The following is a 27,885-nucleotide window of genomic DNA, read 5'->3' as shown; positions in this document are numbered from 1 at the left end:
AGGAACGCAGAACGTAGTCGGAAGTCAGTGGTAAATAGGCAAACCGAGCGAAGTAAGAAAAGTTTAATCACGTCTTTTGCCAAAGAAGAGGGGCGTCCTCGTGACGACTTGATGAGATAACTTTGCTTCGGTTGTGAAACAATGGGCGTCACGAATACGTGACTTCGTGCAAGGGTGAAAGAGCAATCCGTGCTTCCTACGCGAAGATGGTAAACGGTGGATGAAATTAATGGCTAGACACGCGACCCTTTCGCCATGATGTCGCTTCTAGGTGTACGATACATGGAATCATGCGTGATCTTCCTTCGTATTCATCACTTACGAACAAGGAGAACAAACATTTTACTCGTGGAACGATGAAAAATACTTGTTGAAGCTTCTTCAAATGAATCGTTCATGCCTTAAGCTCTGAAGAACTTGGAGACTTAGGATCTGCTAGATTTTGTCTTATATTGGCATAATTGAGTTCCAACTGATAGATTAGATAAAATGTGAAGGTAAAAATGTTGATTATGTAAAATACTTAGGTATTGTATTATTTCATTTTTAAAGTAAGTAATTTCATTTAAGAAAGGTTTATTCTATAAAGTGACACTACAATTATATTTTTCAAAACAGATTAACAGAATTAAGATTGTTACCAAACATGATCACTAAAGGAAACAAGTAAATAGGTCAAAATACCTGCAACAATATCTACAATGAATCGGTAACTGTTTATAACATTAATAACTACTATACCATATCTTTGTAATATCTTAAGTTTAAAACCATGACAAACCTGACTAATCATTAGGTATAACAAAAGTATACCTAAAAGAATTAAGCAGAAATTTTGATACCACAATAGGCCAATCTTTAAAATAATTGCTTCCGCTTATAAAACAAATATGTTTAAAGGAACCAAAGGGGAACTCTGGTTACTTTAAAAATAGGATTAAAAAGGACAGAGGGTACGATGAGGAAAGTGCGATGGCGGCACGAAGATATGGTCGGAGTGTGTAATCCGTCGTTTTCCAGGACTGCGATTACGCAGATTAGTCGGAGGTCGCGCGGTGTCATTGGGATCTAAGGGGTTTCGGGGCGCATCCGGGGCTTAGGAGGTCACATGACGTGATGTCACGTTACTCGTTGGTCGCGGGCAGGTGTTTGGGTTCGCACGAGCAGAGACCAAGCGAGCAAGAGCCGCGGGGGCGTTCGCTATCGCGAATCCAGCCGCATAATGATAACGAGCGGCCGACAGAGCGACGAGAACGCGGTTCGTAATGTAAGGACAGGTCTCGTTGATTATTTTTGCTTCTCTGTGAAAACGTCAGACTTGATCAGATCGATTGGCAGGTTTGGCTTTCATTGGTATCATTATAAAGGAATGATTACCATTATATGTATATTATATCATTATATTACTAAGTTGTCCATTTTCTTTGCATATGTAGAAGTAAAAAATTGAATTTTGAAAAGGAAATTGAAAACTTCCAAGGAGACTAATTTTTTATCAATTAACAATCAGTACTTCTTCTAAATATTTTAAGTAATCTTAAGTAATCTCAGGTAATCTTAAGCATCTTAAGCAAAATTCAAAATTACATTTATTTTAATACTAATAGGAGTATTCTTTTTAAGATTCCTTATGTGATCTCTTAACAAGAATGAAAAAATTATCATGGAGGTATATATTGGTAAAATATACATATTGTAAAAATTAGTAGGAGTAGTATGTCTAAAATATTTATCGGCAGTAGTTTTTGATACTTAAGTAAACCTCAATCCAATTTCTTCAACAATCTAAAAAATATATTCATTTGGATGATAGAAGGTATACTTTAAAATGACATCTACATTTATTGAAGAAGATCCCAATGATAAGGATATCTTTTCTTAACTTAAAAAATATGTAAATGTAGAATAAGTATTGTAAAAAATGCCAGGGAGTATAGTTCATGTTTAAAAGCAGGTCTGGGAATGAATCATTTTGTTTCTTACAGGTACACCTGGCGAACTTATGGAAGCTAAACTGTTGTTCCTAAGACACCTGTACCGTGGCCTCGTGAGATCACGACCACATGGCTGTTGGCGCATCACCCTTCAACGCTAAATTAGATATTACGATAACAAATGGCGTTATTTAACCCGCGGTGCGCCCCCGTCCCCGAGTTAAATTTGAACAGGCAATATAATCCATGCTGCTCATCCCCTTTTTTCGCGTACGAAAACGACACGCTATTCCGTAAATCACCGTCGCACCTCCAATTTTCTTTCGTGCAATTACATTTACCGCTATTAGTGCACAACTTGTGTTAAAGAAAGGAAGAAGATTTAATGCTGCGAACATAGACAAAGTTAAGGATATCACAAATATAGCGAATTCGTTGAAAGCAGAATTTTTTAACTGCTTAAGAATATTATTTAATTTAGCAGGAAGAAATTAAGCACTATTTGAAGCACTAGTTGAATAATCCTTGAAATAATTTTCTTTACGCATATACAAATATCTTTTTCAAACAGAACAATTACTTCTTTTAAGCGTTGAGAAAAGCTATACGTAAACATTGATGTAAAATTTTCGATCATTTGACTACATCTATATTTCTAAACTTTTAGATATTTTTATATTAATATTTCTTAAGATTCTCGCATTGCAAATTGAAAAGCGTGTTTAGTGTTATACAGCGTACGGCAGTTAATTGAACAATTGGAAAGTATTTACTGATCGAATTACTAATATTATTCATATTTTCTGATCGTTCTGTGCCGATTATGCTTCGCAATACACAGCTACAGACACGCGAAGGTCAAAGGACCTGGTTGTTCTATTGCAGTACGGCTAACTCCCGCGAAAAGCAATCGATCTTTTGACCATTAATTGCCATCCATGTCGTACGGACGGCGTGGATTGCAACATTGATGAGGTCGAATAGAAACAATTTTAAGGCACGAGTCAGCCTCATCAATGTTGCAGTTCCCCCATTCGATATTGCCTACACGGTCGTGTAATTTACTTCATAATAATTACCAACGCATTAAACATTCGTAGGTAACATGAAAGTGTCAGCTGCCGATTGTCCCAGAGACATTAGAAACGCGTAGGTAGGTGGTTCTTGTCTGCTAGATTAACATAGCCTGCCAATGTTCTTGTATGTCTATATGTACATATGTATGTAAGCATAGACAGATGAAGATAAATGCCATAAAATAATTTGCCAAAAGTGACACTTAAGCTTTCTGAAAATATGAGAGCCTCTGCCAAATAGATCGGCCAAACAGTGAATAAAATACGAATTAGGAATAATACGAGGAACTCTATTAATATAATATAAAGGTAATATATTATATCATTAAAAATATTGTATAAACATATTGTCTAGTATAAACATAATTAGTGTCTCTGTCTATGTTTATATTTATATTTCTGTCTGCATGTTTATGGTTTTTCGACACTTGAAGGAGATTTACTACGTTGAAATATCCTATATGTAGAGATAAAAAATAACAGGCAAAGAATAACAAAGGTGCTCCCGAGTCCTTATCGACATAACGAGACTTTTGTATTTCTTGTAGGTACCAAGGTAATTCCTTTCCAGCAAACAGACTGGATAGAATTGTCGGTTTTAAAGTAGCGTCAGAAAGAGCAGTTTTAACTGCATATACGAAATATAGATTTTTAAAAGTGTATTTCCTACAGATAATACTAGTAAAATCTAAGGTATTTAATAATGTTTAAAAATTGAAAATTTAAGTTTATTTTACTTTGCAATGGTTTATACCAGAAGCTATGCAATAATTATTAGTGACATTATATTTACAGAAAAAATTGTGGCTCCAACATTAATTCGAGGCACGCAGAAGTGAAGCAACGATATGGCCAAAAGAAAAAGAGCGTAAATGCGTGTTTCATAAACAGTAACGTCCGTCAGTAACAACTTTCAACGCGATGCCGATGCTAATCTCCATCATTCAATCATGCAAGATACGAAGAGCCCAGCGACCTATTATAACAATAGATCTAGAGATTAGGGTCGTGATACGTGCGTAAGGTTGAGCGATTATCGCTTGCGGGCCCCATACCCGGGGATTGGCCGCCCAGGGTTACGTTTTTGCCTTGCTTGACCACTTAAAATACCAGCCAGGTACTCACCCCTAACGATTCAGGGGCGGAACAGTAGCTAGCTTCTACGTTGCGCATGTACAGAGAGGCGGAACCATCCCTGATGGCGACGAATTGCGGATCCTTTCTGTGAGAAGGTATGCGGTAACGAAGCACGTGATAAGGAACATCAACAGACCTGACGGAAAGTTATGAGGAGAAAGAAGTTACGTCGCGAAGAAGTCGAAATTCCTTTTAATCACTTAATGGCGTCTCTAAACATATAACTAATATTTCTCAATATTTCTAAATTATTATTGAATTTATGGTCAGTGAATACGGGAACAACTAATTTTGTGAAACGTGGCAACATCAAAAGAAAAGAAACTGAGTTTTATTTTACAATTAATCGAAATTATACAGATTGAAGAGATCAAGAAGAGGTTGTAAATTTAACATTTGTGGATAAGTGAAGAACGTCTGATGAACGCGATAAATTGTAAGTTTCAATTAATTCAAGATTAGGAATGGTTTCATAGAAGTTGATAGGATGCTTCGAAGAATTTTTATCAAATAGAAATATCGGTGATTTATTTGATTCATTTGGAATGAAAATAATTTGACCGTCTTTGAAAGTGCTGCACGTGGTTTCATTGGTGTTTATAGTTTCTATCTGTTTTAGAGGAATGAGCTCTCACGCGCATGCAAGGACAATTTGTAGCGGAAGCGCAGTGTCAGGCGCGGTTTCTGCGTTGCATTTCTTGAGAAGCTATAGCCTGTTCGCGCCAACTTCAGGTACTTTTATGGATTTTGGATTCTTTATTGATTAATCAGAAATCTGCATCTTCTTATTTCGATATCAATTTTCTTCATAATCATAAAATACAATTTTTTTTTTTTGATAAAAGCGTTTAATTTCTATTTATAAGCACTTAAATTTTTTATTTTTTATACAATAAGAGCATAGTAACAATGAACTGTACTGTATCTCTGTTACTAATATATTTATTTGTATTTGTACATTATTACATTTATTTATTGTTTAAATTGACATATATAATTTCATTTTGTGTTTATTACGTCTTTTTCAGTTTTGTAATTTGGCATTTTGTTTAGTTAAAGAACAAGTGAACCAGTTCATGGATAGATGAATATGTTGACCAGCATGATGTTTGAATTTAGGCGATTTCCGAACGGTTTACAACACCTCAAGTAGCCGTGATCGTCTAGTGGTTAGGACCCTACGTTGTGGCCGTAGTAACCCAGGTTCGAATCCTGGTCACGGCAATGTGCTATTTGACACATTGTCACGGTAGAGGTTTTTTTTGCAATTTTTACTTCTTTTACTTCTTTCGCATTTAAAATGATAGAATACCCTTGTTATTATGTTATTAATATCGTAGGAATAATTAGAGGGGTAAGTGAAAAAGGTAAAATCAGTCTGGGCAGAAATATTTAGGAAGGTTAATTATAATATAGTATTCACAGTGAATCGACAAGAATTTTGTGAAAACATACAATACGTTAAAATCAATCATACACGTAAGTTTACTGTATGTTGTTAAAGTTGTATTTTTAAAATGAAATAAGACACAATTTCTTTATTTTTAATTCATCCCCTTTAGAGTGACGTTAAATTTTTACTAATTTCATTGAATTACATAGCTGTGTTGCTTTTTTAAATGCAGTACTAAATAAGGACAAAAAGAAATAATCTATAAGAATTGGAAACAAAAAATGAATTGTTTTCACATTACCCCTGGTGGGACTCGAACCCACAATCCCCGGTTTAGGAGACCGATGCCTTATCCATTAGGCCACAGGGGCGGTTGTTACTTCGTTTTTTAAAAACCATATATATTCTTGTCACTATGTAACAAATTTTATACACATTAATTATTTCATTACTATACCAGCAATATCTTCCAAAATAATTAAATTAGATAAATTGAAATTCATAAATAAGTACTGCGAAATTTTATTGCTAGATACATTTCTCAAAATAAAACTAGAAGCTAGTTTGCAATATCTTCTCCTTATTATTAAAAATATAATATAGGAAATTATAATAAAATTATATTAATTTTGTAGATCTGTGCAGATACGAACCATACAATTCCAAAGACTACAACTTTAGAAATATCGACATTTTAGAAAGTTCGAATACACCGGATACTGTAATCGGCCGAACACCTTCACCGTTGTCAACAACGTTTTCACTTCCAGGATCTTTGCTTCAACCACCCTTCGTAACTACTATGCAACCTTTAATACAAACCATAAGTGTGCCCCCAGCATTTTCAAATAGCAATACAAGTAAGTGAATATTTGTCTCAATTACTTAGTAAGGAAAATGCTTGTACAAATTGAGAGTTATTATTTATTATTATTCAATTGTGTTACTAAGTGCCTCGGTAGCGCAGTAGGCAGCGCGTAAGTCTCATAATCTTAAGGTCGTGAGTTCGATCCTCACCCGGGGCAAAACTTTTGTATTTTTCGCTAAGTATTATTGATTAAACATTGATGCATAATTTTACATTTATAATGTTTCATAAATATGTAAGTATGAAGTGCAATGATTAATGAAACATTTAATCTGTCGGTAAAACAGGTACTATGATAAATCGTCACTTTTTGGGGGCGAATAACATTGCAAGCGTACACAGACGGCCCAGAAGCGAAAAGAAACCCATTCCAGATGATCAGAAGGACGAGAAATATTACGAAAGACGTAAACGTAATAATCAAGCTGCGAAAAAATCTCGTGACGCCCGAAAAATACGAGAAGATAACGTGAGTAAAAGTTGAATTATATTGCTACAAGAACAAGAAAATATTTATAATGTATCAAATTGTTAAAATGTTATTGTAGATTGCATTACGCGCAACTATTTTGGAGCATGAAAATGCAATTTTGAGGGCACAAGTGATAACGCTTCGAGAGGAAGCACAATGTCTGCGGCACATGTTAATAAAACAGCAAGCACCACCACTACAATCTATCAATCGTACAGTTTCTTCTATGACACCTGTTACATTATCACCCCCTCATTCTACAGCAACTTTAGATTACCAGATTTGAAATATGCCATTAATAAGAGGACGATAAAGATGTAATTTCTCATAATCAAAGAAATAACTTGGGAGGGTTACTTTGGCGAACGCATCATTCTCAAGGAGTGATATTACTTGTTTAGATCTGTTGTGTTATGAAGGTTTAAATTTTATTAATGCCATTAGTTTTATTTACGACTAATCAATGCATGTTAAAACATGCAGTTTAAAACATGCAGGTGAAAAGATTTCACTCCTCATAAATTTATTCAAATGAGGCAATGTATTGTTTTAATTTAAGAATTGTTGAGAGAAATTTTTAAATTTGAATGCAAAGCATTAACACAAAATTATATTGACGACTCTTTTTACGAGTATCTTTCAAAGTGAAAAAGACCTAATATTGTTTCGTCATTTCTTTTAGTCATTTTTAGGAATATTAATGTAAATAGCAATAAATGTATCATTTTATAACTGTTGAAAAATGAAAATCTATCCATTACAAAAATAAAATGAAAGTAAATGATAACTTACTATATTATACTTACTAAATTTATGAGTACTTACTATATTATATGACGATATTATCGAAAATTTGACATATATATGTCAAATGTCCCCAGTCGTCTTCAGTAAAAGACACTAAATAACAACTCATAAGATAAATGTAATTGCATCGTTATTAATAATTTAATATCACACACTGTCATAATTTCAATACACTTATTTTCATATCAGGCATATATTAGTAGTAATTTTAATCAAAGTTGAGATTTACAATATATATTATTTTTAACGATTATGTTTGATATGTAAGTTGGCAAAACTTCTGTTAGCCAGCCTGTTTGCTCTTATGTACAAACCACGATCACGATCATATAAGCAGGCTTATCACTCTAACCGAAAGCATAGAAGAAACCGTTCGAAAATTGAGTCATGAAAGTTAAGATGGAAGACAAGGAAGTTCGCGTTCTGCGCATGTGTGATATGGTGTAAATGTTTCAAATAGAGACAGAGACTCTTTACTCATCTCTATCTGTCTCGCAAGAACGAGAACTTTGTTATCTTCCATGTTTATTTTTCACGATTCAATTTTGGGATGGTTTTCCCTAGCGAGTATCGAGGTCTGTTTATATGACCGCGATGTAAAGTTATAATAGTGTTTTGTTCTGTCCAGACGTCCAAACGAAGAATCGATACCGTCGAAGTAGGCAACGTTTCGATCTTTTCATTGTTTATGCCGCGGGGATTTCACGGGTTTCGTCGTACTTTTTACGTATTCTTGCTGAAAGCTGTAGATCAACATTAGTTTCATAAGTTTGAGCGAATGGGATATTCAAAGTTAGTTCGTCGAATTTGTTGATTGTTGTTAGTTGAACTGTCAATACCAGAAAGATGCCGCATGCAGGTTTCGTAACTATACTCATCGGAGTTACCGTAGCTACGGTTCTCTATTTTATGTTTGGAACTAATAAGCCAAGAACTGCGCAGCAATACTATGAACATGCGTACGATTATCATTCAGAGTAAGTTTTTTTAAACATGATCTAAATATAAGTGTATAGTAGAAGTATAACTACGTAAATAAGTGTTACATAATTAAATAACAAATAACTTTTTTCTCAATGATAATAGACGGCCCAATAGATTATTTGATTCTGAAGAATGTTCAATATGTCTATTACCATTGATAAATAAAGCTACATACATCCTACCTTGCAAACATCAATTTCATAAGAACTGCATTGATGAATGGAGACATCAAGCTCAAGGGGTAAGTAACATTAACAATACAGTATTACGCACAAACTTCATGATCGCAGATCTTTTTAATTTCATCAAAATTTAAATTAACGAATTTAAATCACACTTGATCTTACAGCATCGAGCGTTGTGCCCACTCTGCAGATCTCCATTTACATAAGACTGCCAGATTTAATAAGAAACATGTTTCGATCAGTACAATATTTTTTGTACTTTATTGAAACTGAAAAATATGTTTGTTAAACATCAAATTCACATTGCAATTAAATTTTTTACAAATAACTATACAATTATCTACTAAGATAAACTGTTCTACTTGGAGAATAAAGTAATTATCCAAATTTAGAAAGACAAAACAGAAGATGTTACATATGAGATCAAAGTTTTGCTGCTTCCTTGTATTTACGATAAAGATACGATAGTACAGTTGCATGTCTTATCTTTTTGATATAGTACATATACAGCTGTGCCTTATGCTGTGATTTATTCAGCTGGACAAATTTAATTATATATGTATATTTTCACAATATAGAATAAATATACAAATATATGAAAGTATCATTTACAATTGTTTAAAACAGTGCATTTTGAAACTGAAGTGATTAATGAAAAAATGAAATATTTATGATCTACCTTTGAGTTTAAAATTTGCTTTAAATACGAGCATTTTATAAAATGCATCTTCCTCTTTCTAAACAATTTACATAGGAGCACTGTTTTATAAAATCATGTATAATATTATATAGAAATGTAAGGAAATTTTTACACAAACTGTATAACTCATTATTCTTAAAATGCAAAATTCATGATCCTATGAAAATATATGTTTTTGTTATCATTGTTTTCATTATATAAGGAATTATAATGAAGAAGAATTATATCAAATTCTGAAACTTTGTTTGCATATAGCAAATGGTACTTTAAATGGTGATATATTAATTAATTATAACATAACTTCAGACTTATTAACCCTCATACTGCTAGCTTCAAATACCTGATATATGTGAAAAATATCGCACTCGGAGGAGAGAGTCTAAACGTAAACAAACATGGTCGACATACCAGTCAGTGACGGTTCTCGCATAAGCACCAAGGGGTAACATATCGACCGGCTGGCAGTAAAAGTGTTAATAGGTGCTGTGTGTGATACTCGTAATTAGGGGTGTTCAAATATTCAAAAGTACATTTGGATTGGATCCTTGATGTAGGATTGGGATTCTGAAAGTTCGTAACCACATAAGTATGCCCGAGTATCTAAATATAATAAACTCCAAGAACCCCAATCCCATACGAATTAATTTGACCAGTGTTTGACCTGAACTTAGACTCAAGTATCCGCACACCCCTATTCTTAATATTATGTATAGTGCAGCTGCAAATATTCTCCAAGCTCCATTTTACAATTTATTATTCACTCCATTATACAGTTTATTATACACTGTCATAAGCAATGTTATACATTATTTAATTGATTAAAATTATTATTTTTAATATTCCATTTGATAAAAGTAATTAGTAAATCAAATTTCAGTTCCTCTTATGTTTCTCTGTTATAAATTCTAAATATGAAAATTAATGACATACATATAAAAAGTGGATTCTCCTGCCATATTGCGAATTTTCTTAAAAGGTTATGTAAACGATAAATATATAATTATTGTTTTATTCTTATAACACTGCATGTATTTGACATTACAATGTAATACTTTTGATTAAAGTGATAGCAATAAGCACTTTGTGATAAAAGGCTCCTAAATTATCACTACATATATTTCGTAAATTAATAACTTTCACGCGTAATTTTTCATTCACATTGTTGAAATTTTGTTTATCTAATCAGCTGTTTTTATAGAGTTATAGAATTAAGTAACAAAAAAGCTTTGAAAAGTGTGATATTCAAACATATAAATTGTGATTACCTTATGTATAATTTATGAATAAGTGTTTATAAAGCTTGTTACGAATAATGTAAATATAAAATGTAGAATATGTTTCTGTGTGAAGAATGAATAAAGTAAATATAGTTCTTAAATAAATAAGCAAGTATTATAAAACATTAATTCTCATCTACCTTGTCATTTGCATTAATATGTAGACATTGACAGTTTTGTCATTTTTGTATGTATAATAATCATCCTTGGCAATGTACATTTCATAGAAATGAAAGTAATATCACGAACTTTGACAGACTATTACAGTAATTTTGCATCATTTGAAATATTTATAAAACCTTTCATTACTTCGACAAAAAAAGGGTAAAATGTAAAAAGTTAGCGAAAATACGAAATTATATACGAAAACATTAAAAGTATTGTACACATGAACGACAACGTCGGAAATATAGCATTTACAAATGTAATTCTTATGATTATGCTACATGCAGAGCGCTTTTCTTTTCACTAATCGTAAATGGCTTCCGCGGTTTCCTGTTCGCCCGATTTGTATCCCTTTCGCAACCGCAGTCGTAATTTATGACCACTTTCTATTCTTTTTATTTTTATTTCATGTCAATGGTTTTTATAAAGTCTATAGTATGAACTATTTTTACTAACGAATCTTTCTTTTATCAGTAAATTCTCATACATTGAAAATGTAAGCAATCTTTGACAGACAGATACGCACATATATACATGTATTATTTGCTTGCGTAATAAAATATCGCATGATCATATAACGATTAACTAATTAACAAGATATTAGTATTATTTATGAAAAGTTATATAATAAGAAATATATACACATTTATACAATTAAGATTCATAAAAAAATTAATCAGACTAATAATGTTATTTAATATAAAATATTACAATAATATGGCATGTTTTTCATATAACTTTATTATTATAACGTTGAATGCTTTATAGTTGGACTACGGATTTCTGTGTAAATTTATATTTTTGAGAATATAATTTAAAAAATAAAACCTGTGTCGAAGGTTGTTTTACTTACCAAATATTATAAAAAGTACTATATTACTTATATTATTTCATATTATATGCATTCTGTTATTGATAACAGAATGTTACTGTTATTGGTAACTTTGTACTTTCAAATTTCCTATAAATGCATAAAAATTCGTATTTTATTGATAATGAATCATTAACATTCGAACTGCATTATCATTAAACTAAAAGTAATAACGACGCTATAAGTAAAAATGGCGATCAAGAAAAATCAAGTTATCTATTATATAAAAAGCACTCTCTTTGTATATATATAATTTCTCCGTATTCACATACGTAATACACACATGCGCGTAGGTCAGTGTAGTTAAAATGAAAAGCGCGAGACCGTAATTTTAAACTTTCAATTCGATAGAAGGGTTAACTCGTTACGTTTACGGTCTCCCCCCGCATCCTCGTAACTGCGTGCACAATGGCCGTGAGCGACGATAATGTTTGTCCAGTGAGCGGCACGGGGAACGTAGAGAACCGGTCAGTTACCTGAGAAACACTGTAGCTGGTAGCAGGACGATCGTTAACCTCAGAATTCTTCTGTGACACGGTATATCTGGTAGATCCACAGCAACGGTAGCACGTGGGGATATAAAGGTGGCGGGAAACAGCGCATCGAGGATGAGCAACACTTAAAAAGTTTCGAGTTTCGCGGCTTTTCCGGCACTCGATTATCAAAATGTGTGAACAAGTCGAATACGATGCAGTGTCTGCTGTTGATTCTGTGTATCATTCACATGATCGTGACTTCGGAAACCACCGACGAAGAACGAGGTAAGAACTTCAAGTTTAAACGATTGTCATTGTCAATTATTTTCTGCATTTGATTCACGATAGACAGATCAGCTCTTCTAAATTTGTCTAAACTTTATTAAATATCTGAAAGATTCGTAAAATGTAATAGAAACATATTTACGTGGAGTTGGTGGAGTTAAAATAACGTATTTATTATTCATGTGAAACGCCGTAAGTTTATGGTGATTGGATTTTGACAAAATTAAAGAGATCGCAGAATAGATAATCGGTATAGGTTTCTGATATGATCCAGTTAAATTGTTTAAATTCATATTGGTATATTGTACTTGTAATTCTGAAGAATCAAGCAAAAGAAGACTAACAATAAGTAAAGAAATTGAAGTTAGCAAACGCACAACATGAATTCATTTTATTCGTCCTTCACCTTCTCCATTTTTTACAATTTTGACTCAAAGAAATGTAATGAGGATAAATTGTAACAAGGCCGTAGTACAATAACTTAAGTGCATAAAATGGATTAATTTAAACACTAATTTGCTTATTCGAATCACGATAGTCACCGTTTGGAAACTTATTTATTTCGTAAAGTTATTTATTTCGATATGATTACAATTATGTAATTATAACGGGCATATGCAAAGAAGTTCATGCTCGGTCACTACACGAATTACCATCGAAGAAATGTTTACTATAAAGGCGACGGCAAGCTCGTAAAAGTAGCACCAAAGCGTGGTGAATCGGGACACAGTCTACATGGTAACCAGTCAAAGCTGCGACTGTTGGATTAACGGTGAAATTGTCTCGTCGAAACGATCACGCGTATTATCACGTGTCTATTTAGCATGAACGTGTTGTTAATATATGTTACAATGATCGTACTCCTGTGAGATCGATCGATCTATTTTCTGGGGATAAAACTTATGGCTTTGAATCGCTGATCAAGGTTGAAAATCGATTGTCCCATTTCTCTGGACCGGTTTGACGATTGTCAAGCAGACCAAAACGAGTTTCCATTAATCTTCGATTTCGCCTGTATTACACGCATGCGTAGAAAATAATTAAACGAATTCCATCTCGGCTACCTAGCGCCCCCGTATTACTCCTCTTTTTGTAGGAAAGTCCGTTTCCATGGTGAAATTGGCTCTCTTCCTCGTGACATGTAAATCTATGTTAAGGATTCAAAGATATTTGTAATCTATGGCGATCTTGTGTTACCTAAGGATCGTGAGTGTGTAGAATGTAACGGGAAGATCTTGTCTAAAATGATTCTACTTTCTTTGTACTATATTAGTATGGACATGGATATTAACAAGAAACATGAATTGTTAGCGTATATCATGGTTAATTACTCCGGAGTACCGTAACAAGATTCTACAGGATCTTCCGCAACAGGACGAAGCCATAGTTCTAAAACAGTAGAAGATATACGAAAATTTCATTAGACAAAATTAAATGGCTTCGAGTAGTTTATTACGTGGTATTAGTAAACCGAGGTGATCCTGAAATTTTTGAAACTTCAATTTCGAAATAATCACATGAGTACATACATACATATATTAAATGATGTACTATTCGAAACTATTTAATTTTTCCTATAAACCTTAAGGATCTCTAGGAGCATCATAATAATTCTTTTTTATTTTGTTATACTAGCAATCAGAATACAATTCTATGAGCTAATTTGTTGGCTAGATACTGTCTATGTACCATATGTATATGTTGTGATGAAAACTCATAAACTGACGATTACCATTCAACCATCTATTAAATCCGCTGGTCGATATAATGATAAAAAAGACAACCTAATTTTGTTGATGAAATTTTTGTCAATCCTTTACAGTTTTAAAGCTGTGGTTCCAGTTTAGTTATAAGAAAGGTCCAACATATTTATCATGGTGAAAAAATCTAAGAAACGATTGTCATTCGAAACAAATAGCAATTAAATTATCTTGGGCAAATCTAAACAACGGGATAATTATCCCAGTGACAACGTAAGCGCCGCATTAAAGTAAAAACAAACAGAAACTTGTTCCCGTTCACGGCGCCTGTTCTTTAATTGCGGAAGTATAATGGGAAACATGCCGTAACACCAAATATGGCAACGCCATGTATCGGTCCTACATAATAATTATGATTTCGATGTCAAGATATGAATCGACACGTGGATGCCAAGGGTGAAAGCTTTTCCCGTCTGTAATGATGAAATGAAAATCCCTTTGCGCTACTCATTGTTCTTCAATCTTAAAAAATATTTCTTTTTTTTCAATAGAATTCGAATATTTGAAGATTCCATCAGAATGAAATTTTACGTTTAATCGGAGAAGAAAATGAAATGGAAAGGAAAAATTGATGAAATTTTTCATAATGATTTATATTATACGAATGAATTATTACGACTTCCATCGTACTTGTAACAAGGTTATGAGAAAATAATTTATGAAATTTTTCATAAAGATTTGCTAATTTGTAGCGAGATTTTGTGAAAGAAAATTTACAATATTTTTCATAAAGATCTGCGAATTATTACAACTTGGATCGAGCTTGTAAGGAGGTTTCGAGATCTTTAACGACTCATACGATACGCCGCTTTAAACGATGGTACATAACTGTTTGATCAAGGTTGAAATGTGAGAATGTGTGGAACGAAGATGCATACATTCACAATTCTTCTCACTCAAAATGAAATGAAAGCAGAATCCCCCTAGGCTTTTCCTTTTTTCTACCTAAATATATGTGGCACATACTGAAGCTAGCAGCTCGAACAAACTGGCTTTCTAATAAACATATTATGTTATCATCGGTAACGTCATTAGCATCAATAATCGTCATTGACGTACGGGTACAATATTATGTCCGTACCTTCGCGTTTATTTTCCACTATATTGTACGTTTAAATCGTTTTATAGGGACGATACATTATCTTTTACTTTCAACTTTATATAAGCACGCACCTATATACGTGTTCAACTTCCTGTAGGTATTATTTGGCATCATTTATAGTGTTTAATTTATAATTTTACCTCCACGGTAGAATTATTGTTATTATAGGTTTAGAATATCGCAAGCTGTATGTAATAATATAGTTTCAATCTTTGTAATTTTAATCATAGTTCTGCCACTGATATTTTAGTATAGTACAGTAAATTTATGTTATATTTGTGGAAATTAATATTACTTTTGTTTGCAACATAAAAAAGATAGTGAAAAAAGAATTATCTAAGTATAATCATCAAAATAATTCCTAACTTTTTATTTATTTAGTTTTATAAAATATTGGGCTGTAATATAAATTCATCTTGTTTTTATACAATATATGTAATGCATATATTACACATACGCATATAGAAAACGGATAAATTTATGTTACAACTTATTTTCATCATAATTTCATGTTATTTTCATTAAATTAAATTGCAGTAAAAGAACTAGTACGAGACTGGGCGCCTCTAGTATGGCTTGCACCTGGCGAACTATTTTTACCCCTTGGGGTACCTGAATTCTTGGATAACATGCAATCCGACGATGATTATCTTCGCACTAGAGTCGACGTAGGTAAATGACAAATGACAAAAAAATCTTAAAATTACATTCGAAGAGATCCAAAACTGATACAATCGATTTTAATGAATTTTTATAAAATGCATGGAAAATTTATTTTATGGAATGATTTTATGTCGGTAGAAGTACTGTTGAGGAATCGATCGTCGTTCCTATACGGCCGAAAACCAGGGGGCACAGTACCGGTTTACGCTGTGATCAAGAACTGCATTGTACCAGACGTTTCTGCGGACGTGATAAGCTTAAAGACCGTCAGAGACGAAAGAAAGTCGCGAAGAAAAGGGGACGAGACGTTGATAGCATCGAGGAACGTGCAGATCGACGATTTCGGCTCGTCCATGATCCTCACTAACGATCTTCCAGGAAAGATTTGGAAGGGCGATGGGAAACAGAGTTTAGAGGTACATATACTGAACAGGAATTCTTACACAGCAATAGCTATAACAGAGAGAAAAGTAGAGATGTTAAAAGAACGACATAAAAAAAGAAAGTTTCTGTTCTTTAATCTAGATGGTGGCTCCTAAAATAAAGATTCAGACGTTTGAAAATATTCTGAGGGTAGTGTGTAGGAGATTCTTGGAAATTATTCTGTCGATTAGTTGATCCAATAAATATTTATGGAATTGTTTGTAGAAACATGGTGATTTTGAAAAAAAGAAGAAAAAAGGAAACAAGTTCCGGAAGCTGCACTTTCACGTGACCTATTGGATGTTCTATCCGTTCAGTGAGGGAAAGGCAGTCTGCGTTCTGGATCTTGGATTTTTTGGTAGCTGGCCGATACCCACGGTGGGTGGGATATGCCTTGGAATACTCAAGGAATATGGCAACCACGTGGGCGATTGGGAACACATGAGTCTTTATTTTAAGGTAGGTGAAGTCATGCTCATTCGATGAAAACAAATACTCTTATTTTGTTCTGAAAAGCATTTTCAAATGTTTTTTTTAAATGACATGAGTCTAAAAATTGATAAATACGTATATTTTTCGCATTTTGAATTATTGTTTCCTTTTTAATCAAATTTTTCGTGCGTATTGAAGAAGATCATATGAAATCTCAGTATAGATCGGAATGTTTTAGAGATTATGTTTAATTATATTTATACAATACAATATTTTTATTTTCCCATATAAAACCATTTACTTTTTTTTAATTCAGGATGCGAATTATCCTTCAGCCATGTACGTGTCCGCCCATGACGCAGGCGCGTTTTACCGATACGATTTACGAAGTGGAACCTTCGTTTACGAAAGCCAAGAAACACGAAAAGGCATCTTTCAAAAACCTATATTTCCCGAAAGAGTTTTCACTGCTGGTGGCTCTCATCCGATATTATTTAGCGCGAGAGGATCTCATGGACTTTGGACGGCGCCAGGGAAGCATAAATTTGTCAGATTACCTCGCCTCTACGATGAGAGTGGTTTTGGTACCGCTTGGCCCACATGGAAGAAGATAGAATTGCTTCTAAAAGAGGACAACAACATCTTACCCAGTTGGATGACTTTTAGAGGCAAGTGGGGTAATCCTAGAAGTAACTGTCATCCTTTGGCTAGACTTGGTTTCAACATTTGCGAATTTGTTGACGGACCAACTGGTATTCCCATGAAACAGTCAAACTTCCGATGCTAACGATAATTAGAATTTTTTAACATATTCGCTGCTGTTGTAAAAAATAATATTGAGAGGAATTGCGACAATAAATATTAAAAGTAATGAAATATTACATGTCACATATGGTAGGGAATGTCTTAAGTAATCTCGTTTCTGAACGTAAAAAGTATTGGATTTTAATACGATTAGTACAATGCATATAGGAATACCACAGACGTGAAGAAATTATAGTTTCCTCAAAATCAGTTGATTACTGAAATTAATATACTATAAGAGTTGTTCCTAAATGATAGAAATTTCTTCTTGATCTTGAACAGCAAATTAATTTTGAATAAACTATAACTTTGATCGTCGAGTGTAAGGTACAAACAAGGTTTAATATGGAATGATCGTTAATAAAAAAAAAATGTTCGTTGAAATTGTTCATTTTAATAATTCGTGTCAGCTTAGCAAGATATTAGAAAACAGCATCATCATTCATTGCGAAACTTGCTTTTGATTAGTGATATATCCTTATCGTTTAAAATCTACGCTCAATGTAAAACGATAATAAAATACAATTTTGTTATTGCGGATAGATCGACGATAGATATTAAAAGATGTAATAGATTTATATATATATATATATAGGCATTGCGTGATACGTTTTCGTTTAAGAAGGAACAGTAGGCAAATGCGGTACTTAGCGGTAATTCGTAATTACACATACATGTATATCGATGTGATCCTTCAAAAAAAAAGGCCGATTAAAGGAACACTTCATTTCTTGCATCGAGATTATCGCAATAATAATACTCGATGCAGAAGGGGAAAGAACTCTTGCGGTTGTGATATAGGCCTGTACAATCAGACCAGATGCAATAAATTCAAAGAAAAGCTCTTTCTTTTTTTACTGAACATCGCATATTTCGAAAGTTATATCGTGCAGCTTGGAACAGGCTGTGTAGTTAAATTAATCTCGATAGATAAAACATTGCTTGCGCTATGCTTGAGATTGAACGTGACGTGCACATGTGATTCTTTTACGATTAAAACAGTGATCATTGATAATTGACCGCAACGACGAATTTCGCTGCAACGCAATCCTGCGTTTTGCATGATTAAATTTCGAAATAAGGAACGTTCTCGTGCATCAAGTTTTATCCTCTGTTACATTATACGTCCTCGACTGGATACGTGCGCTTCTTGGTATGCATCGAGCTCGGAATTTCTTCAGAGACTCTGTTTGCTTTGCATGCTTAAAGATGCCCTCAATTTCGTACCCAGCACCTGTGAAAAAAACACTCGACTCTTAGATATTCGAACAATAATATCATTATCAACGAGATCTACTCGGAGACCTCATCTTCGTTCGATTGCTCCACGCCGACACTGCGTATCCCGTTCCTTAACAATGGTCTGCCCTTGTCTTGTCCCAATACACGACTGTTCAGTTGAATCTTCAGTGGACTTCCACTCTTACAGCACAATATTTGCACCTCTTCCTTTAAGATCTTTTCTTTATATGCTAGCAATTCTATTTTTAATCTGTCGCAGAAAAAAAGCATATTATAATTAAAATTAGAGACTTTGTTATAAAAAGAAATAATGGTAGTTTGTTTACAAAAGCATAAAATCTTAAATATGCTTATATAATGATTTACTTTAGGCTTTCCTTTTCACTTATCAAGTCTACAATATGGCAATTAGGATTGTGAGTTCCGGTAACTATTGCCGGTACGGAACTCTTCCGTTCCTTATGTGTACACAAGTTCCAAGGTATCAAGAATTCTACGTGATATCTAGAACAAGTAGTTACAGAATAAATTATAATGTTGAAAAAATTTCAAAATAGAATTTAGTTATTTAAGTTTTTATTATATAATTTGGATACATGTATATAAAAAGAAAATGTAACCTGTGATAAAGTTGTAGAAATCCGAGATGAGCATCTATCTGTCCATGTCGTTGCGGTTGTACCATAATATTGTTATCTTTCCCGAGGCTACTTCCTCCACTGAAGTGCACATGATGCTCTAAACATAAGTTTTAATAAACAATAGGTTTTAATAAGAATAACATGTACGCATCTGTTATATATCTTGTGTAAATTATGTAAATTCAATTCGTTATCGTTTATTTTTCCGAAAAACGATTGTGAAACGATTCTGTGCGTGAGATCTCTTTTTATTTTAATACAATGAAATGTGAACATATTTATTTTGTAGTAAACAAATATTAACGTAATGTTAATATATTAGGCGTTATATACTAATATTAATACACATAATACGGTATCAATTTAAGAAAATTATATTTATTTATAATATACAGTCTATTATTAGGATCTATTATATTGAAATGAAATCCTTTACGTATATTTGTATATAAAAGCCGGTCTCTTATTTATTATTGATCTGCCGGAGATCGAGAAATTTATTGGAATGAAAACATGTTTGTTGTTAATAAGACAATATGATAATATAATTAGACAATTAGGTAGGTAATTACGTAAACATAAATAGGGGAAATATGTTAGTCGACATTTTCGAACAAAATAACATATTTTAAATTTTCTTATAGCTATTTGTATATACAGTTTTGTATAGCAAATTATAAATCTTCAATACAAATTTTTCAATAAATTATACATTATAAAATACTAAGATAAATCTGCATTTTATATATTAAAACTTAAATGAACAAAATTTGGCCCCATGTGAATTTTGTTTTAACATTATTGTCCTGTAATGTTATCACAATATTATTAGTAACTGAAATCAATAACTTTTCTACCTTCAATAATAAAATATTTAATTGCATTTGCCTAACTTCATTAATTTCTAAAATAAAAAATTAAAAAAATGTATTGAACAGCTGGACACCTTATAATGGTTTACATGATGTAAATTTTCGTTTGAACTTTATCATTTAATACTGATGCATATATGTATGTATGTATTATTGTTAATTTCCGATATAGAATTTAAAACATTTCAAAGAAACAGACATACAACAAATCAAATATTATGTGAAACTGTGTATATAAGATATGATATACAGGTAACAAATGAAATTTTATATTAGCGACGTACAATTCCGAGGTATAAAAAATATAAGGTTATGAGTAACCTTAATATGTACATACATTGATTTCAACGAATTAATATTATCAATAGTACACAATATCAAGACAAAATATAATATGCTATTTATTAGCCACAAAAATCGTATTAGAAGTACATGAATATAAGTATTATTTAATTCATATCTACATATACTGTTATACTCAGGTGACATCATTTCTGTCTACACTATCGTGAAGTGTGGATGTGACGAACATTTACTTTTTATTCGATAATGTACAATATTTATCGCGTTATAACAGTTAGATCAATTTTTCAATTTATGGAGTGATAAAACTCGAATGCTGATTAGATATCAGCTGTTGGCCAAGGTGTAGTAAATTATATAAGGTTACATAATAAAAGGAATTAACCTTGACAAGTATAGAAAATAAAAGTGGGAAAGCCTAAAAAAAGAAAGACAAATCGAAATGTTTCGAATGCATAAACAGTATAAAGTCCTTTCGATATTAGATACACCATACTTTCGAAGTGGCGCGCTTTCAAATGACCCAATTAGGAACGTATCATAACCTAATACGCCAACCACTGACCGGCTTTGAACAAACTATCGAAACATAGGATATTCTACGAAAATTTCAATCTGTAATGAGCATAATGATATTTCGGTTATTTAAAAGATTAATTAATTAACTCTCGCCAAGTTTCAATGGTATACATTCGTACTGTAAAGAATATAAAAGGATGAACCTTAATAGTGATAAAAATGACTGTACAAAGGAGAAATGCTTATGTATCAAAGTAAAAATTTTTTACCTTTATCTCCCATGTTTTATAAGGCAATGTGGCAGTTGTACTTTCATACTACACACAACTAATTTAATATTCTGTAATGCAACGACTAAGCTATTCTTTAATGTATTGGTGCATGTATGAGCATAGACGTCTTAACGCATCAAATAGTTGGAACCCTCGATACTGATGGCAGCACTGTTTTCTGTCATTTAAAAGAATCCTGTTCTCATATTTTACCACTTTTTTTTTTAAATAACGTAACAGAATATACCGGAGAAGATCTTTGACGAAATGGAAATCCTAAGTTGAGTTAATAATAAATAAACAATAATCTATAAGTTAATTATGGTATTGACGTATATTGTTCAAACGAGAAGGATTTCATTAGTCGAAAAATAAAAGTTATTCATAAAATGATAGAAAATTGGAGAGTAATAACAATGACAATTAAAATAAAAGCTTCCAACATTGATCTATATTCACTTTATATCGCAGAATATGTAGGAAATGTCCGTACGATAACGTATTATTAAATATAAATGTATTTCTATTTAAACTTTTGTTGCTTGTAGTTCACTTCAATTGATTCAAAGAACTATTTAAAATGAATATTTTATGTACGTTCATGTCACTGTTTTGCTGGTGCTTATCCAGCCACAAAGAGTTATGATACGTTTAGACTGTGGTTTAGGTGGTTTAGGTGGTTTAGACTACTTTAGACCACGATCGTGTCATAGTTTAGATCAAGCCTCACTAAACGAACGAATGCTTGTTCTCTCCCCACTCTACTAAAATTAAAGAATAAAAGCGTAAGCGAGCATGTGTTCACCGAATGAATAAGCGTATGATTTCATGGCGCATTCTTGCACATGTTTGGTTACGTTCGAATGACAGCTTCACTTTCCGTTCTGTTCACTTTAAATGACAGTTTCTTTCGTCATAAAGGCATAACCGAATGGTTTTTATTTTATATTTTATTAAAGTGGGGAAAACAGCGAGGGTTCATTTACGAGCATTGGCTTGGTGTAAACTATGCTAAACGCACCATTATGATACATTTATGCCACTGTTATTATACATAATTTTAAGTTTATAATTCATCTCAGTATCTTGACAAGGATGGTAAATGTAATTTCTGCCTTTTCCAATTCCACAAGATGAAATCGTTTATATTGTACAATTACATTTGTCATTTCTCCTGTGCAATGGCTGAATCTCGAGAAATTACCTCAAACTCTCCCTATCGGTTCTTCCCATGAATCCACTTGCATAAAAATAATATACTATTATCATCCTAGAACAAAATAGAAAAAATTTTTTCAGTATTATTCCAGTGCATAGTTTCATTCATCCTTATCGGTTACGAGTTAATGCCGCATAACAAAAAGAGCTATTCAATTTGCAGTTTCATTATACGTCAGTGTATTAAGAATTGAATCAATTTGAGATATTCTCTTTTGGCACTCTAACTTTGGCCTTCCTTTCGTGTTAATTTATAAGATCATAGACTCGTATTTGCTATAGCCATGAGAATTATGAAAGTATACTATCTATACTTTGATTATTCGCTTACTTGAATTTTCATTAAATATTGTAATTTAAATGTACGTAAATTAAAATGTATGTAAATTAAATACTTAATTAATTAAGACGTAAAATTTAGTGAATAAAGCCACCAGCGATCATTCTACATAGCGATTCTTCACCGTGATCTTAGGATCTTCACTTCGGATAGAGAATAAAAACCGTATGCCAGACAATGAAAGCGACAATGACAGTGAGTGCGATGAAATTCAGGAAAGTGTATTGTGCAACAAATTATTATGCAGGCTTTGCCGATCGTGCTCATCAAGATCAACCTATACAGCAAGCTTGTAAAATCTAAAATTACAAGTATCAAAAAGCAAACAATTATTTAAATAAAATTCAGCTTTGTTCACATCATCCCTTTATCTAAGAGAAGCTACTCTTTTATGAGGCTACTCAAATGCTTCTAAAAACGGAATAAATTATCTAGATATATTTTTGTTCTTCTTTAGATGTTAACAACCGTTCTCTTTTCTAGCAGATGTATTCTGATAGCTGGCAGGAGGCGAAATATCGGTATACTTCCATCCGAAAAATACAGTACCGCTTGCGGGCACCCAATGGAGGGAGAAATTATAGGACGTGTCATTATTAATGATTGTACCTATAACTATAAAAACTCAAGCAACATATAATGCGTACTTAGTTCTTAGTGAACATTCAATATACATCTTTCTTACTCGAGCTCTACGACAACTTCAAAAGGAAGATGAAGACTCTCGTTGTCGTCTTTGCCTTCTGCTTAGTCGGAGCATTGGTAAATTTTGACATTTTTTACTTTTCTCGTTCCTTCTGTCATCGTCTTGGTTGCAATCATCTAATCTTTTTAATAGACTGTTTCTTTCTTTCATATATAATCTGTATCAATGTTTTAAATTCTTATATTTTTGTCGTAATCGTTGCATAGTAATCTTATTAATTTTAATCGTTTCTTTGTAAATGTAATCTTATTAATTTTTACTGAATTACTTTCTGAAAAAATTAAATTTCGAGTATTATAATTCATAATTATTTCGGTGTTGGAAATTCATTGCAAATATCGTCGTAAAATAGATAATATAATCTCACTATTTTTAATCGAATTGAACGATAATTTCGTGGCTTGTTATTTTATGATTAAAACGATGTGTAAAAAACAATTCATCGATTGTAAAACCAGGACTCTTTTAATATCTAAAATAAGAGAAATATAACAATTCGATCATAAAATTTCTTCTCTTTGATTTTCTGAAAGGATCTAATAACTCCAAAAAGTAGAGACGTGTGAAAACTCGAAAGTATCAGGAATTCGACTTGATCCCGAGAAAAATTCTCGGTCCGAAATTTTCGGGTTCTCTCGACTAAAAAGTTAACTATCTTATCGAAAAAAGTTATTCATATTCGAATTATATGTTCACAAGCTGCAAACTCTAATCATTTAAACAGACTATTAATAACATTTCACCAAATATTTATTTATATTTTAGAGCCTTTATGATATATCCTAATATTTTCAGGCTCTCTCAGATCTCAAAAAAGCCCAATTGGCACGATTTAGGACATCTTGCGCCATAGAAACTAGCATTAATCTACGTAAGTAGCAAACAACAAAATAAATTTTAACTAAAATAAATGGAAAGCCTTAGTCAATATTATTCGGTTTTCAGAGTTAATAGAAGACGTGAAGAGACAAACTATACCTATGAACGACGGGAGACTTGGCTGTTTCACCTACTGTATTCTGAGGAAGATGGGTATCGTAAGTAACGGAATTATTTCAATCAAATTATACAAAATATTCTTTAAATTAAATTATATAAAAAAAAAAAGAGGTAAAACTTCTGTTTAGGGGACTAACCTCCAGTGACCTTGAACTTCACATAAGTTATGAAAGTTATCCTCCTGGTTAACGTTTATAAAGCTTTAGCCGCCGCTTGTTGTTTTTTAAAAACACATTAATAAAATAACTTTTATAAGTAAAACGTACCTTTTCGACGCTGAGTACACATTTAACAAGTCAACACGTAGTATATACATGTGTGTTGTATACAGATACTCCCACACTTATCGTTTTGTTTTTGGGTTAGGTTTGGGTTAGTTTGTTCATTGTCTGCTGCGCAATTTAAATTACTACCCAAACCTCCTCCATGTCAGAGAAAGAAACGCACAAAATCCCAGGAATTGCGAACGAAAAAAACACAGGAGTAATCCCGAAAAGTATTTCAAACTTCACCAGAAAACGCGATGTGACTTCTGCTCAGTGCTCTGAATTTCAACGTGGGAAAAATTCAAGAAAGCGCGCGTAAACTACGGGAATGCCTATAAATATTTTATTGTAAGTACATTATTATAAATAGATTGGGGTTAGGTTTGAACATTTTTATTGAACCCTAGTTCATATGAAAAAAGACAATTATAGACTTAGCATTTGTATTCCCTTTTCACACGAAGCGCAAATAGCTTTTTAAAAGACAACGCGACAGCTAAAGCCTTTTGAAGATCACACAGGACTCGATAACATGTATGAAGATCGAGGTCAGTGGAAGTGATGAAGAAAATATCTATGACAGATGTTCGATGTTTTTTCCGTTTATATCAATACAAAAATATTTCTTCAAATTTTGTTTCATATTTCGTCTTACATAAGATACACATTTTATATAAGTACATTCTTTATCGTTAGTTGACTATTTTGTTTATCAACATAAATAGAGAAAAGTATTTAAATATTGTCACAGAAAGGAATCCCATTAGACATTCTCGCCCTATCCATTTTTTATAAAGAGTTCGATTTACATTCTTTTACATTAATTAGAAAAGGTTATGAATACAAAAATTAAACTAATATCGAAAAGATTGATTCCAGGATTTCTATGTTGATAAGGCATCTTTTACTCTCCTTTATAAATTATAAATGAAGTCTTAAGTTCTCTTATAGAGAAGAAAGTGAAAAAAATATTATTTTTATTTCTGCAATACAGGTAGAGGAGAATGGAAACCTCTGGATAAAAAATAATGTTGCCAGACACCAGCTGATAGTCTGGGGAAGCCCCTGGCATACAGCTAGTAAACTTGTCAAAAAATGTCAAAACATCAGTGAGTAAAAAATTGTTATTACAAAATCCGTCTGTATTTTAAATATTATATAAAATTTTTAACAAATTGCTTTCCATTTAAACACTCATGAAAAAATTTAACTTGTTAATAATAAGCAAAAAGTTTAATTCTTCATTTTAATTATTAAATAAAATTTTTAGTAAATTAGTTACCACTTGAAATGTATAATTTAATGATTCCTATTTATGGTTATTTCAGCTGGTGCCAACGAATGTAAGAAAGCTAGTAACTTAGTAGGGTGTTTCATGAAGAACAAGAGCTCCTATAAGAGACTTCTACATATTACTAAACTGCTAAGTTCTAATGAATAAGATGTCTACGATTTTATGTACTACGAACAGGTATATAACAACTCTTTCTGCGCATGCGCTTTGATGGCGTATGTCACGTATGTACATATACTACATAATTATGATTATAGCATACAAAATATTTTAACATTTGTATTAGAAACGTAAAGCATACGACTTATATGAAACAAAATACAATAATGTAAAAAATGCAAAATTTTAATTTTAATTTCAATATTACAATGAAAGTACATACGTTAGGATATATCGATAGATATATTTTATATAGTCATGATCAGCATCATTTTGTTAGTAAAAATTTGAACAATCCAACTGAAGTTATGTTATAACAATGAAATAAAAAGTATAAAAGCAAAAGTACGTTTTTTGTTTCGGCAGTTCATTAATAATTGCGTTATCGTCCCGTTGGTACAAATCATAGGTAACACCGGGAATTGTTTCGAGCGATTAGTTTCGTGGAATAGTGGAGATAGCTCGTTAACAAATTCAGAAGGATTTTGTACTTACTAGGTGTGTATGGATATACGAAATTATGACCACGGAGCAGGCTTGGAAAAACGCATATGAAATAAGTCCGGCTATGTCTTTCACAAGAATAATCAAGCTCAGGATAAGTCGCTCCAACATCACACATTCTCATCTTATCAGAAAACAGAATCCGGTGCCCTGTGAATACTGCAACACCAACAACACCATCGGACATTTACTTTGCTATATTTGCTCTACACTGCACCAAATTCAAGGACACAAGGTGCAACTTAAAGATATTCGACAATATATGATCATTTCTAACTAGTAGAATATAGATGCAAATTAAGCATGTAAATATTTTTTAACATTTATAAATTTATACAATACATGTAACTGTAGTCACGAATATCTTACCAGCGGATATGACGATGAACAATAAATAAAAAGAAAATTAAAGATGATGACACAAGACAAAGAAAGAGAAGAAGAAAGGATTAGTATCCTATGATGTATTATGTTCGTGTCTATTTATATTATTCTTGAAACGCCCTAAAAATCATAGGACTATGTTCTAACAGTTAGAACCAACCGACCAACCGACCAGCAATCGAAAAAGGGAAATTCATAAGCAAAATCAACATAACTGAATTTTAAAACCATATGTTATTTGATCTCATTTTCATTAATGAAATATTAAAGAAAAAAGAATGTTTCGTCATTGCATTAGAGTTGTCTCACGGATATCAAGGCGGAAGGAATTTCACTGTGCGATTTTATCGAG

At 32.4% G+C, this 27,885-nt stretch overlaps 5 protein-coding genes and 3 non-coding genes across 14 annotated transcripts; 6 read left to right on the top strand and 2 right to left on the bottom strand.

The window, feature by feature from the left end:
* Positions 1 to 3,806: 3,806 nt before the first annotated feature.
* LOC117205717 (cell death specification protein 2) lies at positions 3,807 to 7,612 on the top strand. 3 transcript variants are annotated; one of them, XM_033444411.1, is made up of 5 exons: positions 3,807 to 4,583; positions 4,767 to 4,879; positions 6,176 to 6,400; positions 6,696 to 6,877; positions 6,957 to 7,612. In XM_033444411.1, the coding sequence occupies exons 2-5, from the start codon at positions 4,771 to 4,773 to the stop codon at positions 7,164 to 7,166; spliced, it is 726 nt and encodes a 241-aa protein (XP_033300302.1). In that variant the 5' UTR covers positions 3,807 to 4,583; positions 4,767 to 4,770; the 3' UTR covers positions 7,167 to 7,612. The 3 variants fall into 3 exon arrangements, with proteins under 3 accessions (XP_033300302.1, XP_033300304.1, XP_033300303.1); XM_033444413.1 differs by lacking the exon at positions 3,807 to 4,583 and adding an exon at positions 5,176 to 5,396; XM_033444412.1 differs by lacking the exon at positions 3,807 to 4,583 and adding an exon at positions 5,176 to 5,402.
* On the top strand, positions 5,300 to 5,371 carry Trnah-gug. The gene has a single exon. It is a non-coding gene; the product is annotated as a tRNA-His (tRNA).
* Trnar-ccu lies at positions 5,839 to 5,911 on the bottom strand. Its single transcript has one exon. It is a non-coding gene; the product is annotated as a tRNA-Arg (tRNA).
* Trnam-cau lies at positions 6,493 to 6,565 on the top strand. The gene has a single exon. It is a non-coding gene; the product is annotated as a tRNA-Met (tRNA).
* A 619-nt stretch (positions 7,613 to 8,231) lies between the features above and the next one.
* On the top strand, positions 8,232 to 9,717 carry LOC117205657 (RING finger protein 141-like). The gene is made up of 3 exons (XM_033444297.1): positions 8,232 to 8,664; positions 8,774 to 8,912; positions 9,021 to 9,717. The coding sequence occupies exons 1-3, from the start codon at positions 8,534 to 8,536 to the stop codon at positions 9,060 to 9,062; spliced, it is 312 nt and encodes a 103-aa protein (XP_033300188.1). The 5' UTR covers positions 8,232 to 8,533; the 3' UTR covers positions 9,063 to 9,717.
* A 2,310-nt stretch (positions 9,718 to 12,027) lies between these two features.
* Positions 12,028 to 18,644, top strand: LOC117205628. 3 transcript variants are annotated; one of them, XM_033444238.1, is made up of 6 exons: positions 12,028 to 12,630; positions 16,030 to 16,164; positions 16,294 to 16,571; positions 16,681 to 16,728; positions 16,804 to 17,037; positions 17,327 to 18,644. In XM_033444238.1, exons 1-6 carry the CDS (start codon positions 12,558 to 12,560, stop codon positions 17,795 to 17,797), a joined length of 1,239 nt encoding a protein of 412 aa, XP_033300129.1. In that variant the 5' UTR covers positions 12,028 to 12,557; the 3' UTR covers positions 17,798 to 18,644. The 3 variants fall into 3 exon arrangements, with proteins under 3 accessions (XP_033300129.1, XP_033300130.1, XP_033300131.1); XM_033444240.1 differs by lacking the exon at positions 12,028 to 12,630 and adding an exon at positions 15,113 to 15,210; XM_033444239.1 differs by lacking the exon at positions 16,681 to 16,728 and having other exon boundaries at positions 12,029 to 12,630.
* Positions 18,189 to 21,888, bottom strand: LOC117205629 (UPF0687 protein C20orf27 homolog). Of its 2 annotated transcripts, none has more exons than XM_033444241.1 (5): positions 21,661 to 21,888; positions 19,677 to 19,794; positions 19,423 to 19,560; positions 19,120 to 19,306; positions 18,189 to 19,048 (listed from the first exon to the last, which is right to left on the bottom strand). In XM_033444241.1, exons 1-5 carry the CDS (start codon positions 21,671 to 21,673, stop codon positions 18,992 to 18,994), a joined length of 513 nt encoding a protein of 170 aa, XP_033300132.1. In that variant the 5' UTR covers positions 21,674 to 21,888; the 3' UTR covers positions 18,189 to 18,991. The 2 variants fall into 2 exon arrangements, with proteins under 2 accessions (XP_033300132.1, XP_033300133.1); XM_033444242.1 differs by lacking the exon at positions 21,661 to 21,888 and adding an exon at positions 20,854 to 20,872.
* A 1,964-nt stretch (positions 21,889 to 23,852) lies between these two features.
* Positions 23,853 to 27,601, top strand: LOC117205565. Of its 2 annotated transcripts, XM_033444102.1 has the most exons (6): positions 23,853 to 23,983; positions 24,723 to 24,798; positions 24,873 to 24,964; positions 26,187 to 26,301; positions 26,521 to 26,663; positions 27,144 to 27,601. In XM_033444102.1, exons 1-5 carry the CDS (start codon positions 23,936 to 23,938, stop codon positions 26,631 to 26,633), a joined length of 444 nt encoding a protein of 147 aa, XP_033299993.1. In that variant the 5' UTR covers positions 23,853 to 23,935; the 3' UTR covers positions 26,634 to 26,663; positions 27,144 to 27,601. The 2 variants fall into 2 exon arrangements, with proteins under 2 accessions (XP_033299993.1, XP_033299992.1); XM_033444101.1 differs by lacking the exon at positions 27,144 to 27,601 and having other exon boundaries at positions 23,854 to 23,983; positions 26,521 to 26,829.
* The last annotated feature ends 284 nt before the right edge of the window (positions 27,602 to 27,885 follow it).

The sequence above is a fragment of the Bombus bifarius genome, unplaced genomic scaffold (genome assembly GCF_011952205.1).
Source record: "Bombus bifarius isolate JDL3187 unplaced genomic scaffold, Bbif_JDL3187 scf7180000007992, whole genome shotgun sequence".
Lineage (NCBI taxonomy): Eukaryota > Metazoa > Arthropoda > Insecta > Hymenoptera > Apidae > Bombus > Bombus bifarius.
Note: the sequence above shows the minus strand (reverse complement) of the source record. Positions and strands in the feature narration are given on the sequence as shown.